The sequence below is a fragment of the Cetorhinus maximus genome, chromosome 7, assembly GCF_964194155.1.
Source record: "Cetorhinus maximus chromosome 7, sCetMax3.hap1.1, whole genome shotgun sequence".
In the NCBI taxonomy this organism is placed as follows: Eukaryota; Metazoa; Chordata; class Chondrichthyes; order Lamniformes; family Cetorhinidae; genus Cetorhinus; species Cetorhinus maximus.
In genome coordinates this window covers 51,479,841-51,497,364 of record NC_135885.1, presented here as the reverse complement: position 1 = coordinate 51,497,364, position 17,524 = coordinate 51,479,841, and the positions used below count along the sequence as shown (strand labels likewise).

General features: G+C 39.0%; 1 protein-coding gene across 2 annotated transcripts in view; it reads left to right on the top strand.

Moving 5' to 3' along the window:
• Positions 1 to 17,524, top strand: part of LOC144682785 (putative ribonuclease ZC3H12C) — an 83,898-nt gene that overhangs the window by 39,750 nt on the left and 26,624 nt on the right. For both annotated transcript variants that reach the window (XM_078545488.1, XM_078545487.1), the window contains exon 2: positions 10,320 to 11,074. In XM_078545488.1, coding sequence (XP_078401614.1) covers positions 10,389 to 11,074 — 686 coding nt within the window. In that variant the 5' untranslated portion in view covers positions 10,320 to 10,388. The remainder of the gene's footprint in view (positions 1 to 10,319; positions 11,075 to 17,524) is intronic.

Below are 17,524 nucleotides of genomic sequence, written 5' to 3'. Positions count from 1 at the left end.
AACTTGGGTGAAGTTTGTGCAAGATTAATTAGCACTTCATAAAATGTAAATATGAATTTATCTATGTTCTTTAGGATGTCTTATTTACATATTTAATTGACTTTGATAGCTAGAGATATAAATTATTGCTTGATTGATTTTGGTGATTATATATCAGTAACCCTGGAAAGTGCACACATGGATGTATGTGAAGAATATTTTGGACTGTGACTTCTCCTGTTCCCCAATGCCCGCTGTCTAGGTTCAGACATAAAGAGTGGGTGAAGTACCAGCACCCACAGCCAAAATCCAGTTTCCATTGCCTTTGAAGAGGAAAGGAAAAGAACAATAAACAAAATCTTGTGCCTGCTTTCAGGTCTAAGTTTGAAAAAAAAAATTTTAAAGAGCCAGATAGAAATATGAAGTTTGTGATGGATTTTTAGCCTTGTGTTTAAGTCCCTACATGGCCTTACTCTTTAATATCCATAATCTACTCAGCCACCATCTTACATAGATGGAAGGATGCCAACAACTCTGCCATGCAACCATTGGGGGAGAACTCTATGTTTTGCCAACCCTGCATCCTGAAATCACCTTGCTTCACCATGGGAGCCATGGTTTCCATAGTTTAGTCCCAATGCTTTGGAATGACCTTGCTAAACTCCTCAGTCGCCCACCTCCCTTTCCTCTATTAAACACTCCTTTAAAACCATGGTCTAGAGTTTACATGCAATTACAATTGCTCTTAAAATTAAGTTTTTTTCCAAGAGACAAATCCAGTAGTAGACACGTTTTTAAAAATTTCCAAATATTTATTTAATTTTGTACTGACTATTGTACACCAATGGAACTAATAAATGGTTCAGTATATCATATATATTCAAGGAAAAGTCAGTCTTGTGTAAAAGTTGATCCCAGACTTTTGACCAGAAGATCCTAACTCTTTTTACTTAGCACCCTCTTGCACGTGCTCTCTCTCATGCTCTGTCACTTCCCACTTTCTCCCCCGCACTCTCACTATGCACGAGCAGCAGAGCAGCTGTGCCAATCGGGTCACGTACGCTCTGTCAATCCAGTGCGAGAAAATTTGTCAACCTCCTTTTGCCAAAAAATTTGGACTCAAGAACTCAACTTTTATATGAGCATACACAGTACTTCTTTAAAGTCATTTCCAGTTATTTTAAAATCGAGTACTCCTATTAACAATGCTCCTTTTCTGATAAACTAATTTTCAACTGCATTAAAAAAAACTGAATCAGGTTACTACTCTTAAATACATTGATTTTTAATGCAAGGTTTAATAAAATAAACAGGTCAATAACAGGTCATACGCCACCTCCCAATTGTGCTGTTTGGAACTGAGTGTGTACTTGGGAGTTTGGCGAATGGGGAGTCTAAATTGTTAATCTTGTCCTCAAAAATCTAGTCTTGTCTGTAACTGCAGTAACTGGAAAGTACTTTGTAAGTAAGTAGAGTAAGTTTTTGCCAGTCTTAGGCAGGGAAAGCACACTGTACTGAGAGAGCTGAGTAGTTAATTAGTTTATTGGTTTAATCTGGTTTCTGTAACTGCAGTTCAGTTTAGTATAAATTCAGGTCTTTAGTGTAGCCTTGCAAACAAATGCAATTTGCAACTGAGTGTATCCTTGGCAGTTTGGTGAGGAGCGGAAGGAGGTGTTCCTTTCCTTTTGCTTTTGATTTTTCTAACTTTTTCACCTTGTACAAATTGGTTCTTACTCTCTACTACAGGGAAAGAGAAGCAGTTCAGAGAAGGTTAACTAGACTAATACCAGGAATGGGTGGGTTGTCTTATGAGGAAAGGCTGGACAGGTTAGACTTGTATCCGCTGGAATTTAGAAGAGTAAGAGGCAACTTAATTGAAACTTTTAAGATCTTGAGGGGTCTTGACAGGGTGGATGTGGAGATTTATCATGTGGGAGAATCTAGAACTAGGGGTCACTGTTTAAAAATAAGGGGTCGCTCATTTAAGACAGAGATGAGGAGAAATTTTTTCTCATGAGTGTTGAGAGTTTTTAGAACACTCTTCCTCAAAAGGCAGTGGAAGCAGAGTCTTTGAATATTTTTAAGGCAGAGCTAGGTAGGTTCTTAATTAACAGGGGGTGAAAGGTTATCAGGGTAGGCAGGAATGTGGAGTTGAGGTTACTTTCAGATCAGCCATGATCTTATTGAATGATAGAGCAGGCTCGAGGGGCCGAGTGACCTACTCCCCCTAATTCGAATGTTCGGATGTAAAGAAGCTACCTGTTGGGTGAGTATCTGCTAAGTGGTTAAGGTCTATTCTATTTCTAAAATTTAAAATAGTACAGGAGCTGGTGGTAAGTTTAATAAAATATATTTTAAAAAGGAAAATAATTGAATAATACAATTAAATAGTTAATTAAAGCATATTAAGGATGGCAGGACAGGTGATGTGTCATGGCTGCAGCATGTGGGAGCTCCTGGATGCCAGTGTGATCCAGAGTAAACACACCAGTATGTCTTTGCGGTTCAAGGAGCTTCGGCACAGAGTCATTGAGCTGGAGGATGAGCTGCAGACACTGAGACACATCAGGGAGTGGGGAAGGTTACCTGGATGCTTTGCACCAGGAGGCAGCCATGTCCCTTAAGATAGAGTCTTCTGATTTGATCAGGGACAGGAGGGTGTGACTGCAAGTGAGGCAGGTAAAGGGACCCAGGGGGAAGGAGTGCAGGTACCTCAGCCTTTTCAATTATTCAATAGGTTTGAGGTTCTCTCAGCTTGTTTGGATGAGAGCGAGCACTGCTAGGTGGATGAGCTGACTGATCAAATTTGGGAAGATGTGTTAAATCAAAGAGTAGTGACAAGACAAGGGAGAAAGTTATCAACGTGGGAAATGATAGAGTCTGTGACGAAGGGAAGAGAGTACAAATCTAAGAGTAAATCAGCAGATAAGGCTAGAGGTTACAAAAGTAATGAGAGGACAAATGTAAAGGCTCTGTATCGGACTGCAGGTAGCATTTGAAAAAAAACAGATGAACTGATGGCACTAGTAGAAATGAATTAGTACAATCTGATAATCATTACAGAGGCATGGCTGCAGGATGACATAGATTGGGACATGAATATTCAGGGGCGCATGACATTTAGGAAGGACAGGAAGCTGGGAAAATGTGGAGGGATGGCTGTCTTAATTAAGGATGCTATTAGCCCAATAGAGAGGGATGATGTAAGTTCAGGAAACTAGGATGTAGAAGCGGTTTGGGTAGAGATAAAAAATGATAAAGGTAAGAAATCAGTTGTGGGAGTACTGTACAGTCCCCCTAACAGTAACCATGTGGTAGGACAGGGTATAAAGGAGGAAATAATGGGAACTTGTCAAAAAGATACGGTGTTAATTATGAGGGATTTTAATCTATGTATAGACTGGAAAAATCAGATGGGCAAAGGTAGCCTAGATGTGGAATTCATAGAATGTTTTCAGGGTAGTTTCTTAGAACAATACGTTCTAGTGTCAACTTTACTAGACCTGGTATTGTGCAATGAGAGGGGATTAATTAATGACCTCATGGTGAAGGCGCCCTTAGGTAATAGCAATCATAATATGATTGACTTTTACATTCAGTTTGAGGGAGAGAACAGTGAGTCTAAGACTAGTATTTTAAGCTAAAATAGGGCAATTATGAGGGCATGAAAGCAGAGCTTGCTAAAGTGAACTGGTAAATTAGGTTAAGGGATAGGTCCATAGAGATGCAGTGGCAGATATTTAAAGTGATATTTCAGGATACGCAGAATAGATACATTCCAACAAAAGAGAAAAATTCCAGGGGGATGACCAACCATCTGTGGTTAACCAAAAAAGTTAAAGACAGCATCAAGCTTAAAGAAAAAGCATATAATTGCACAAAGGTGGGTGGCAGATCAGAAGATTGGACAAAATATAAAAAACAGCAAAGAATGACTAAAAGATTGATAAGGAAGGAAAAAATAGAGTATGATAGAAAGCTGGCTAGAAATATAAAGACCGATAAGAGTTTCTATAGATATTTTAAAAAGAAACATGTTAACAAAGTGAGTGTTGGTCCTTAGAAAGTGAGTCTGGGGAATTAGTAATAGGAAATAATGAGATGACACATGAATTGAACGGGTATTTTGCATCGATATGCACTATAGAGGATAAAAATAAAAATCCCAGAAATAGCTATAAATCAGGAAATGGAAGGGAGGAAGGAACTCAGGAAAGTTACAATCACCAGGGCTGACAAGTCCTTGGGTCCTGATGGACTTCATCCTTGGGCCTTAAAAGAAGTGGCTTGAGAGATAGTTGATGTGTTGGTTTTAATTTTCCAAAATTCCCTAGATTTGGGGCAGGCTTCATTAGATTGCAAAATAGCAAATGTAACTCATATTCAAAAAGGGAGGCAGAATACAGGAAACTGGAGGCCAGTTAGCTTAACATCTGTCATAGGGAAAATGTTAGAAACTATTATAAAAGATGTTATAGCAGGGTACTTGGAAAAAATCAAGGTAATCAGGCAGAGTAAACATGGTTTTGTGAAAGGGAGATCATGTTTAACCAAATTATTGGAGTTCTTTGAAGAAGTAACGTGCTGTTGATAAAGGGGAACTGTTGGATGTACTGTACTTAGATTTCCAGAAAGCATTTGATAAGGCGCCACATCAAAGGTTATTGCGGAAAATAAAAGCTCATGGCGTAGGGATTAACATATTTGTTAGTGAAGGAGGAAATCAGTGCAATAGTGAGGAAGGATATTGGCTCGGAAAATCATGGTGTGGAATCTGTTTAGGTGGAGATGAACACCAAGGGGCAGAAAACATTGGTGGGGGGTGTTTATAGGCCCAATAGGCACCTATAGGAGATGTAAGGGAAGGCATTAAGCAGGAAATTAGAGACGCATGCAATAAGGGTACAACTGTAATCATGGGTGACTTTAATCTACATATAGATTGGACAAACCAAACTAGCAATAATACTGTGGAGGAGCATTTCCTGGAGTGTGCGTGTGATGTTTTTTTTTAAACCAATATGTTGAGGAACCAACTAGAAAGCAGGCTCTCCTAGACGGGATATTGTACGATGAGAAAGGATTAATTAACAATCTTGTTCTTCCCTTGGGGAAGAGTGACCATAAAATGATAGAATTGTTCATCAGGATGGAGAGTGAAAAAGTTGAATCCAAAACTAGGGTCCTGAATCTAAATTAAGGGAACTATGAGGGTATGAGGCTCGAGTTGACAATGATGGATTGGGGAACCTTACTAAAAGGGTTGACAGTGGATAGGCAATGGCTAATGTTAAGGAACGTATGTATGAATTACAACAATTATTCATTTCTGTCTGGCCCAAAAATAAAACAGGAAAGGTGGCTCAACCATGGCTTACAAAAGAAATTGGGGATAGTATTAGATCCAAAGAGGAGACATATAAAATTGCCAGAAATGCAGCAAGCCGGAGGATTGGGAGCAGTTAAGCATTCAGCAAAAGTGGACAAAAAGATTGACCAAGAAGGGGAAAATGGAATGAGAGTAAACTTGCAAGGAAAATAAAAACTGACTGTAAAATCTTCTACAGATATGTGAAGAGAAAAAGATTAGCGAAGACAAACATAGATCCCTTACAGTCAGAAACAGGAGGAATTATAATGGGGAACAAAGAAATGGCAGAAGAATTGAACACACATTTTGGTTCTGTCTTCACAAAAGAGGAAACAAATAATTTCCCAGAAATGTTATGGAACCAAGGGTCTAATGAGAGGGAGGAATTGAAGAAAATCAGTAGTAGTAAAAAAAATTGTGCTAGAGAAATTAATGGGGTTAAAGATTGAAATATCCCCAGGGCATGATAATCTACATCCCAGAGGACTAAAGGAAGTGGCCTGGAAATATTGGATGCATTGGTGGTCATCTTCCAAAATTCTTTAGACTCTGGAGCAGTTCCTACAGATTGGAGGGTGGCAAGTGTAACCCCACTATTTAAAAAGGTAGGGAGAGAAAAAAGAGAGAATTACTGACCAGTTAGCCTAACATCAGTAGTGAGGAAAATGCTAGAGTCTATTATAAAAGACGTGGTAACAGAACACTTGGAAAGCATTAATGGGATTAGACAAAGTCAGCATGGGTTTATGAAAGGGAAATCATGCTTAACTACTGGAGTTTTTTGAAGATGTAACTAGTAGAAAAGATAAGGGAGAGCCAGTGGATGTGGTGTATTTGGATTTCAAGAAGCCTTTTGATAAGGTCCCACATAAGAGGCTAGTGGGCAGAATTCAAGCACATAGGATTGGGGGTAATGTACTGGCATGGATTGAGAATTGGTTGACAGACCGGAAACAGTGTGTTAATAATTGGGTCTTTTTCCAGGTGGCAGGCAGTGACTAGTGGTGTACCACAGGGATCAGTGCTTGGGCACCAGCTGTTCACGATATATATAAATGACTTGGATGAAGGAACCAAATGCAATATTTCCAAGTTTGCTGAAGACATAAAACTGGGCAGGGTTGTGAGGAGGTGCAAGGAGGCTTCAGGGCAATTTAGACAAGTTGTGTGTGTGGGTAAACACATGGCAGATGCAGTATAACGTGGATAAATGTGAAGTTATATGCTTTGGTGAAAAACAGAAAGGCAGAGTATTATTTAAATGGTGATACATTGGGAAATGTGGTTGTATGAGGGGATCTGGGTGTCCTTGTACACCAGTCAATGAAAGTAAATAGGCAAGTGCAGCAAGCAATTAGGAAGGCAAATGGTATGTTTGGCCTTCATTGCAAGAGGATTTGAGTTCAGAAGTAGGGATGTCTTACTACCGTTATACAGGGTCTTGGTGAGACCATACCTGGATTATTGCGTGCAGTTTTGGTCTCCCTGCCTAAGAAATTATATACTTGCCAAAGAGGGAGAGCGGCAAAGGTTCACTAGGCTGATACTGGAGATGGCAAGACTGTCGTATGAGGAGAGATCGGTTTGACTGGGCCTGTATTCCCTAGAGTTTAGAAGAATGAGAAGAATGATTGAAACGTATAAAATTCTAACAGGGCTAGACAGACTGGATACAGGGAGAATGTTTCCCCTGGTTGGGGAGTTTAGAACCAGGGGCCACAGTCTCAGGATACAGCGCAGACCATTTAGGACTGAGATGAGGAAAAATTCCTTCATTCAGAGGGTGGTCAACCTGTGGAATTCTCTACCACAGAAGGCTGTGGAGGCTGGGTCACTGAGTATATTCAAGAAAGAAATTGATAAATTTTTGGATATTAGGGACGTCAAGGGGTATGGATGTTGGCGTTGAGATATAGGATCAGCCATGATTACATTGAATGGTGGAGCAGGCTCAAAGGGCTGAATGGCCTACACCTCCTAGTTTCTATGATTCTATGTTTATTGGCATGGATAGAAGATTGACTAGCTAACTGGAAACAGAGGGTAAGCATAAAAGGGCCTTTTTCTGGTTGGCAAGATGTAATGAGTTATGTGCCACAGGGAATCAGTGCTGGAGCCTCAACTTTTTACAATTGATATAAATGACTTGGATGAAGGGACCAAAGGTATGGTTGCTAAATTTGCTGATGACACAAAGATAGGTAGGAAAGTAAGATGTGAAGAGGACATAAGGAGGTTGTAAAGGGATATAGGTAGGTTAAATGATTGGGCAAATATCTGGAAAAATGGAGTATAATGTGGGAAAAGTGAAATTGTCTATATTGGCAGGAAAAATAAAAAAGCATATTATCTAACTGGTGAGATTTTGCAGAGCTCTGAAATGCAAGGGGATCTAGGTGCCCTCATGCATGAATCACAAAAAGCTAGTATGCAGTTATGGCAAGTAATTATGAAAGCTAATAGTGCTTATTGTTTATTGCGAGGGGAATTGAATACAAAAGTAGGCAGGTTATGCTTCAGTTATATAGGGCATTGATGAGAGCACATCCCAGTACTGTCTACAGTATTGGTCTCCTTATTTAACGAAGGATGTAAATCTGTTGGAAGTTCATTGAAGGTTTACTAGACTAATACTTGGAAATACTTCGTATACTTCTATACTTCAGTTCTGTTGAAGGGTCATGTGGACCCGAAACGTCGACTCTTTTCTTCTCCACCGATGCTGCCAGACCTGCTGAGTTTTTCCAGGTAATTCGATTTTTGTTTTTAATACTTGGAATGGGCAGGTTGTCTTATGGGGAAAGGTTAGACAGGCTAGGCTTGTATCGGTTGGAGTTTAGAAGAGTAAGAGGTGACTTGATTGAAACATATAAGATCCTGAGGGGCCTTGATAAGGTGGATATGAAGATGATGTTTTCCTCTTGTGGGAGAATCTAGGACTAGGTGTCACTTTAAAAATAAGAGTCACCCATTTAAGAAATGATGAGAATTTTTTTCTGAGGGTTGAGTGTCTTTGGAACTCTCTTCCTCAAAGTGTGCTGGAAGCAGAGTCTTTGAATATGTATAAGACAGAGGTAGATAGATTCTTGATAAGCAAGGGGTTGAAAGGTATTGGGGTAAGTGGGAATGTGGACTTGAGGTTACAATCAAATTAGCCATGATCTTATTAAATGGCAGAGCAGGCTCAAGGGGCCGAGTGGCCTACTTCTGCTTCAAATTCCAAATATGTTTGTATGATTCTTGAAAATTTTAAGGTCATGATTATGTCAAGTTTGAGTGCAAACTGATAGATGTATGATAACTATAACAGAAAAGTGGTTTAAAGGAGGGCAGTTCAGCCTGATTACAGAATTTTCAAATGGGATAGAGGGAAATTTTAAAAAGAACAGAGTCGCAATATTGTTTAAAGAAACAATCATACCTGTGAGAGAAGGGATGATGTGCTAGGAGGATCATCAAATGAGGCCATGTGGCTTGAAGTGAGAAGCCAAAAAAGGAACAATCACAGTGGTAGATTATACTATAGACTTCCAAACAGTCAGAGGGAGATAGAAGGGCAAATATGTAGGCAAATTGCTGAGAAGTGCAGAAGTAATATGGCAGTTAATATGGGATTTCCCTAATGTTATCCTAATATAATTTGGGATAAATTTATTATCAAAATAATAGAGGGTGCTGAATGCTTAAAATGCATTCGGAAGAACCTTTATAGCCTGTACCAACAAAAAAAAAGGACAGTTCAAGATTTAGTTTTGGGGAATGAATCTGAGCAGTTGGAAGGGATCAGTGGGAGACTATTTCAATGGTAATAATTATAATTCAGATTAGCGTGGTTATGGAAAAGGATAAAGATATACCAAGGGTGAAAATTTTAAACGGGGGAAAGGCCATGCTAAGCTGTGATGTGATTTAGCAAAAATGGACTGGAAACGTCTGCTTGAAGGTAAATCGGTGTCAGATCAGGGGGAGGCACTCAAGGAGACCAGAGGGTTCAGAACAGATATGCTGTCATAAAAAAGGTGGGACTGCTAAATCTTTTTCTGCCCCCACCCCAACCTTCCAACCAGATGTCAAAGAGCTGATAGAGTAAGATGGCAAAAAAAAATTCAGATACCAAAAACTCAATACTGTAGAGGAGTATAGAAAATGCAGGAGTGAAATTAGAAAGTAATGGCAGGGCCAAGAATAAACAAGTGCTTCTTAATGCAATACAGTATCTGAATGTCCAATTGGTGGCAAGTTTGAAATTAGACTGATGAACAGTCATATGGACTCAACGTTAACTGTATTCCTCTCCGCAGATGCTGTCAGACCTGCTGAGTTTTTCCAGCTAATTTTGTTTTTGTTTCAGATTCCCACATCCGCAGTATTTTGCTTTTATCATATTGAAATTAGACTTGTTCAGTTACGTAGTGCTGAGATGAAGTAGGAGACTGCTTTGCAGGCAAGGAATGGTAGGTGCAATCAAAATGAACAGTGGTGTGATGATGACACCAAAAGCAGCAACAAAAAACTGACTAATCGCAACAAAAGGCCAATTCACCAAGTTTTAAAGCTATGTCCAGTTGCTGTGCTCCTTTAGGCATCTGATTCACTCCAGCCTTTAAAGATGCACAACATCCAATGGGGAAATGCATCTGAATTCCTGGGTGGCAAGGTAATGTCCCTAAAATTGGGTGTGCACTATGGTGCAGCGCAAGCCTCCTGATTATTAAATGCATCTCCATTGAAAAGCCCAGGGCAGGTGCAAAGGCAAAGTTCCTGATTTTCTATTCTGCATTGCTGGTCCATATGAGTGGCATTTCACTCCCTACATTCGGTACCCTGATGCAGGAAATGTAATGGAAAAAATTAGATAGCTGTTGCAGAAAACTTTCTTAATTTGTTTTACTTGAATTATTTGGTTAGCTCTACTTTTTTGAGGTAATGAACAACCATTTTGAAATTCTTTTTGCTTTCCACCATCTAGAAACACAGCCTGTTGTGTATCCAAACACGCAAAACTCCAGGATTGACTCCACATACATGCAACAAATTCATGGGCTTGAATAATCACTCTGTGCATGAGAACAACATTGTTCTGGGACTACTACATCTCAATGTGGAAAGCACTGACAAACCGCTAAACGTGATAACATCTTGGTCAATGGTGGAAAAACCAGCAATGGAGAAAGGGTACTCTAGTACAGAGAATGTTGGGGAGTGGTTAGTGCAAGACACAGACAACTCGGATTCAGACAGTGAATTGGAGCATTTGGGAATTGCCATGTTAGAGACTGGTCCTTTAAGTAAAGCTCATCGACAGCTTTGTAGGTCACCTGGTTTGGAATCAAATCTACTAAAATGCAATGAGGTTCTACAGGATTTTAAAATAGATGCTGAAACAAAACCAAAGGAAGATTTAAAACTCACTGATGAAGACAAAGACTACCAAACCAAAATGGAGTTTGCACTGAAGTTAGGATATTCAGAAGAACAGGTACAGCTTGTCCTGACTAAATTAGGAACAGATGCCCTCCCTAATGATATACTAGGTGAGCTTGTTAAGCTGGGGAACAAACTTGATTCTGATGCTTCTTGTGGCACAAGTAACCCTGGAACTATGACTCCGCGCGATACAACTTCAACAGATTCTCAAAGATCTGATTCTCCTGTAGAAGAATTGGTGGATGATGGTGATAATCTAAAGCCTGTGGTCATTGATGGTAGTAATGTGGCAATGAGGTAAGTGGGAAAATTGCATGCTTCCCTTATCCCTCTCTACTTTGATAGCTATAGGACATTGGGCTGCCTTGAGTTTTCCTACCCACATTGGTTTAATACTAAATGTGTTTTTTTGTGAGGGGTGATGGTGAGGTGGAAGAGGGGAAAAGAGCATTCAGCTACCAACAAAAGCCTGTTTGAAGTCATTCCACAAGTGGCTGATATGAATAATGGTAACTGAAATTCCTTTAACCAAGATAGGCTTCTAATTGTTAAATTAAAGCTTAGAAGATATAGGCAAATTATTATTTGACTCCTGGCACTGACTAATTAAACCTGTATTATTATCTCCATCTGCCACATATGGAGCCTGTTATTAGTTTTACAAATGGATGATTTTTGAATCAGCTCACATTTAGCTTTAACAAAATTTTTTACAGTGCCTTGCGGTCATCTGAGTTTTGCTCTTAATGTCACTGAGGGCACAGTTTGTTCAGACATGCTTTTTTTTCTCTGTGTGGGCTGCCAGTAAATTATATGTGTTCATTAGCAGCCCTTCATGTTTTTAAAAAATCATTATAGATTGAATTGGTTGCATTTGTAAGGTGACCAGGATGTTTGACTGGCACTCTTTTTAAAAAATTTTAGCTTCAAGGATGTTTCTATTTATCAAAGCTCTTCCAACTCTTCCCACAGTTACTTACCAAATGGACAGTGGGAGCCAAGGAAAGGAGAAGCTAGGGAAAGAAGATAATTCAATAATTTTAAATTAATTATGATATGGATACATGGTATGGACTAGAAAAGATTTAGGTTGGCAATTTTTTTTAAAGACCACAGAGTTAACCATGTTAGTAGAATTAATGTTTTAAAATTGGTGTTCTCTTTATCTCAGTAATGAGTTTCTTGACTTTGTGATTTTATTTCTATAATAGTATTTAGGCTATATTACTGAATTTTCTATCTGTTGGTAAATGTTTTTACAGGTCTCCAAGGATTGATTTTTCTATTTTAGATTTTGAAGGGAGGAAAACATTTCAATAAAAGTTTAAATATTTTATTGACTTGGTAGTGAAAAATAGTGATTGACTGCAGCAATGGAAACTGAAATTAATCAAACAAGCTTCATTCTGCAATTGATGCACAGCAGTGATCCTGTTTAAATGCAAAAGCCTGGCTTTTAATTGAAGCAACAACAATTAATTTAGCATTTTACATACATGCAAATCTATATAACTACACCTGACCAATCGCTTCCAAAAAAAAGCCTGACCCAGCTGACAACAGTCAGACTTAAAAAATAGACTACAGAGTGTATATAAGGTTATGACATGAGAAAATAACTAGTTACATGAGCTTAATATCAAACTCTAGATATACTATAAAATTGTTTTGTTTTCAGGAATAAAAGCATAAGTACACGATAACACAAAGGGAGAAATATGAATGCTGAAATCATAAAATTATTGATGTATTTCTTGGGGAAGCCTGGGGGCAGTGTCACCTGGAAAAATTCAAATTTTTATTTTTAAAATTATGCTTTCAGGTTAATTTAAAGCACTCTTTTTTCATTTATTCCTCTGATTGTGGTTTCAGATCCACTTTCCTGCCTGCCCTCACCATAACCCTTGACTCCCCATCTGTCAAAAATTTGTCTAACTCTGTCTTGAATAAATTCAATGACCCAGCCTTCACTGCTCTCTGGTGAAGAGAATTCCACATACTAACGACCCTCAGAGAGAAAAAAAATCTCCTCATCTTGGTCTTAATAGGGAAACCTGTTATTCTTAAATGTGTCCCTAGTTCTAGTCTTCCTCGTAAGTGGAAACATCCCCCTGGTATCTACCCTGTCAAGTCCCCTCAGGGCTTTGTGTTTCAAAATGATCACCTCTCATTCTTCTAAACTACAGTGGGTATAAGGCCCAACCTATTCACCCTTTCTTCATAGGATAAGCTCTTCACCCCAGGAATGAATAGACTGAGCCTTCCCTGTACTGCTTCTAATGCAATTATATATTTTTTTCAAATAAGACGACCAAAACTGTGCACAGTATTTCAGATGTGGTCTCATCAATGCCTTGTATAGCTGCAGTAAAACCTCCCTACTTTTATATCCCATTCCCCTTGCAATAAACACCAATATCCCATTTACCTTCCTAATCACTTGCTGCACCTGCATACTAACTTTTTGTCACTCGTGTCCCAGGTCACCCAGATCCCTCTGTACCACTGAGTTCTGCAATCTCTCTCCATTTAAATAGTATACTACTTTCCCACTTTTCCTGCCAAAGTGGATAAGTTCATATTTTCCCACATTATACTCCATCTGCCAATTTTTTTGCCCATTCACTTAACCTATCTACATCCCTTTATGGACATTCTATCTCCTCTTTGAAAACTTACTTTCCTACCCATCTTGGTGTGGTCGGCATATTTAGCTGCACACGTTCAGTCCCTTCATCCAAATCATTGATGTAGATTGTAAATAGTTGAGGCCCAAACACTGATCCCTGTGGCACTCCATTAGTTACATTGCCAACCCAAAAAAGACCCATTTATCCCTACTCTTTGCTTCCTGTCAGCTAACCAATTGTCTATCCATGCTGATATATTACTCCCTACACCGTGAGCTCTTATTTTGCGCAGTCACCTTTAATGTGGCACATTATCAAATGCCTTTTGGAAATCCAAGTATACCACATCTACAAGTTCCCCATTACCTACCTTGCTTGTTACATTCTCAAAAAAACTTTAAATTAGTTAAACACTATTTCCCTTTCACAAAGCCATGCTGACTCTGCCTGATCATTATTATCATGATTATTTTCTAAGTGTCCTGCTGTAACCTTTTTAATAATGTATTCTAGCAATTTCCCTATGGCAGATGTAAGGCTGACTGATCTATAATTTCCTGTTTTGTCTCCCTCCTTATTTGAATAAAGGTGTTACGTTAGCTATTTTCCAATCCACTGAGACCGTTATAGAATCTAAGGAATTTTGGAAGATTATAACCAATGTACCTACTATCTCTGCAGCCACTTCTTTTAAGACCCTAGGATGCAAGCCATCTGGTCCTGGGGACTTATCAGCCTTGAGCACCTTTTCCCTTGTGATGGTTATTGTATTAATTTCCTCCCTTCCTTTTACCTCTTTGTAGACAGCAACTTGCGGCTTAGATGCTGGAGTTTTCACACTTAGAATGCTTGCCCTGACACAAAACTTTCGCTCCTTTCTACATATTTTCCCCTTTGAATGCATATTCAAGAATAAATAAATAAAGAATGCTTCAACATCTCCCCACTGGGTTCTGATCTGGAAATAAGTCCTTCCTCACCTACTGGTGTATCTTTTTTAACTGCCTGCATTTTAAGCTGGAATTCTCTACCCCTCTTTTTTTTTCTCTTTCCTCCTTTTCTAACCTCGGAATTTCTAATTCCCTTCCTTGTTTTCTTTCTCTCTCATGCCTTTCTGTCTGATCCCTTTGAAATGCTCTTTTTCTTTTTCTGCTACATCTAGTTCTAATTTTTTCATTTGCAACTGAATTTCAGCCCATTCCAGCGACCCACCCCTTGGAGACCTCGGTCTCTCGGACATTCCTTCCAATTTCAAATGCTGTGCAATACCTTCAATTGTGTCTGACTCCTTTGCCCCTACAGGTAATCCCAGTTGTAACCGATCCGTCAATTCCATTAACAACTTTATTTACCTTTTGTAAACCAGCCAAAGTTATAACTTCAACCCCCCAGACAAGGCTTAGCAACTGCCAAAGGCACATTGCAGTCTCACCACTTTGAAAAAAACACTTCTTATCAACTCCTGAATTCAAAGTGCTTCTTGAAGGCAAAGGCCCCTTAGAGAATGAGGCTGGGGAAGTAATAATGGGGAACCAGGAAATGGCAGAGAAGTTTAATAAATATTTTGCATCAGTCATCACAGTAGAAGACACTAATGACATTCCAAAAATACTAAATAACCAAGGGGCAAAAGGCAGGGAGGAAATAAATACAATAACTATCACTAGAGAAAAAGTATTAAGGAAACTGATGGAGCTATAGGCCAATAAGTCTCCTGGACCTGATGAGTTGCAACCTAGGATATTAAAGGAAGTAGCTAGTGGGTGCACTGGTGGTAATCTTCCAAGAATCCTTAGATTCTGGAAAAGTCCCAGAGGATTGGAAAACTGCCAATGTAACACCCTTATTCAAAAAGGGAGGGAGACAAAAAACAGGTTAACTACAGGCCAGTTAGCTTAACATCTGTCATTGGGAAACGTTGGAATCTATTATAAAGGATGTAATAGCAGAGCATTTAGAAATGCATGATATAATCAAGCAGAGTCAGCATGGCTTCAAGAAGGGGAAATCATGCCTGACAAATGTACTAGAATTCTTTTGAGGTAACAAGCAGGATAGATAAAGGGAAACTAGTAGATGTAATATATTTGAATTTCCAAAAGGCATTTGATAAGGTACCACACATAAGGCTACTTAAGAAGATAAGAGCCCATGGTGTTTGGGGTAGTATATTAGCAGGGATAGAGGATTAGCTAACTAATAGAAGACAGAGAATTGGGATAAGGGGGGCATTTTCAGGATGGCAACCTGTAATAAGTGGAGTGCCACAGGGATCAGTAGTGGGGCCACAATTATTTACAATATATATTAATGACTTGGATGAAGGAAGTAAATGTACTATCACCAACTTTGCGGATGACACAAAAATAGGTAGGAAGGCAAGTGGTGAGGATGACACAGAGTCTACAGAGGGATATAGACAGGTTAAGTGAGTGGCAAAAACTTGGCAAATGGAGTATAATGTGAGAAAATGTGAGGTTATGCACTTTGGCTGGAAGAATAGAGGAGCTGAATATTATTTAAATGGAGAAAGACTGCAGAAAGCTTCTGCACAGAGGGATTTGGGGGTCCTCAAAAAGCTAGCATACAAGTTCAGCAGGTAATAGGGAAGGCAAATAGAATGTTGGCCTTTATTTCAAAGGGAATGGAGTATAAAAATAGGGAAGTTTGCTAAAACTATAGAAAACACTAGTTAGACCACACCTAGAATACTGTGAACAGTTTTGTTCCCCTTATCTAAGGAAAGATATACTGGCATTGGAGGCAGTCCAGAGAAGGTTCACTAGGTTGATCCCAGGTATGGAGGGATTTTCTTATAAGGAAAGGTTGAGTAGGTTCGGTCTATACTCATTGGAGCTTAGAAGAATGAGAGGCGACCTTATTGAAACATACAAGATTCTTAGGGGGCTTGACAGGGTAGACGCTGAGAGTCTGTTTCCCATTGTGGGAGAGTCTAGGACCAGAGGGCATAATCTCAGAGTAAGGGGTCACCCATTTAAGACAGAGATGAGGAGGAATTTCTTTTCTGAGGGTAGTCAATCTGTGGAATTCTTTACCGCAGAGGGCTGTAGAGGCTGGGTTGTTAAGTATATTGAAGGTTGAGATAGATTTTTAATCAGTAAGGGAATCGAGGGCTTAGGGGAAAAGGCAAGAAAATGGAGTTGAGGATTATCAGATCAGCCATGATCTCACTGAATGGCAGAGCAGACTCGATGGGCCGAATGGCCTAATTCTGCTCCTACGTTTTATGGTCGTACTTGTAATGTTAAGATTCACCAACTCCAAACCAATCAAGGAATTTCAAATATATCCTGCAAAGACACCCCACCTTTGTTATGCCACAGCTGAAGGTAAATGCTGAGCTGTTCAAATCCTAGGAGGAAACTTGAAACAACTGCCACAACTGTTTTGCAATTTGTATAAATTTGAGATGCATGCCTTGAATTCAGTAGAAATAAGACCACCAAGTCTTATAGGTTTCTTACAAAACTGAATTCAACCTTTATAAATGGAAGAAACGATTTCATGTACATACATAAATCTACAAATTACTATGATAACGTTTAAATCTCCTAATTAATCTAAACCCCCATTTACACTTTTGTTAAGGCAACAGTAAGACACACACATTGTAAAAGACCCAGGCAAAGAAACATGACACCCTGAACAATCCAATTCAAAGTGAGTTTTCTTAACTTCAGTTCTTTGTAGATTGAGGCTTAGATATTGGAGGTTTTCACACTTGTTAGACCTTAGAATGCCTTCCCTTATACACAACCTTCACTCCTTTATACATATTTTCCCCTTTGAATGCCAATTCCCATTGTTTCACTATGTCTTTGGACTTTACCTCTCTGAAAATAAAAATTTCTCTCAGTACCAATTTTATCAATAATTTTTGGGGGGGAAATAAACACACTGTTTTTGAACTTCTCTTGGCTAGGTGAAACATTTCACACCCTCTTTTGAATTCAAGCTAGTCTGGTTTATTTAAAAATGCAAATGTTCCCTTTACACCTATGTCTACCTACTTAACATTTCAAACCTAGCTTATCTTCTAATACATCAAAGCCTTCAGACCAGCTGTCTTTATTTCAATTAAGACTCTCTCTCTCTC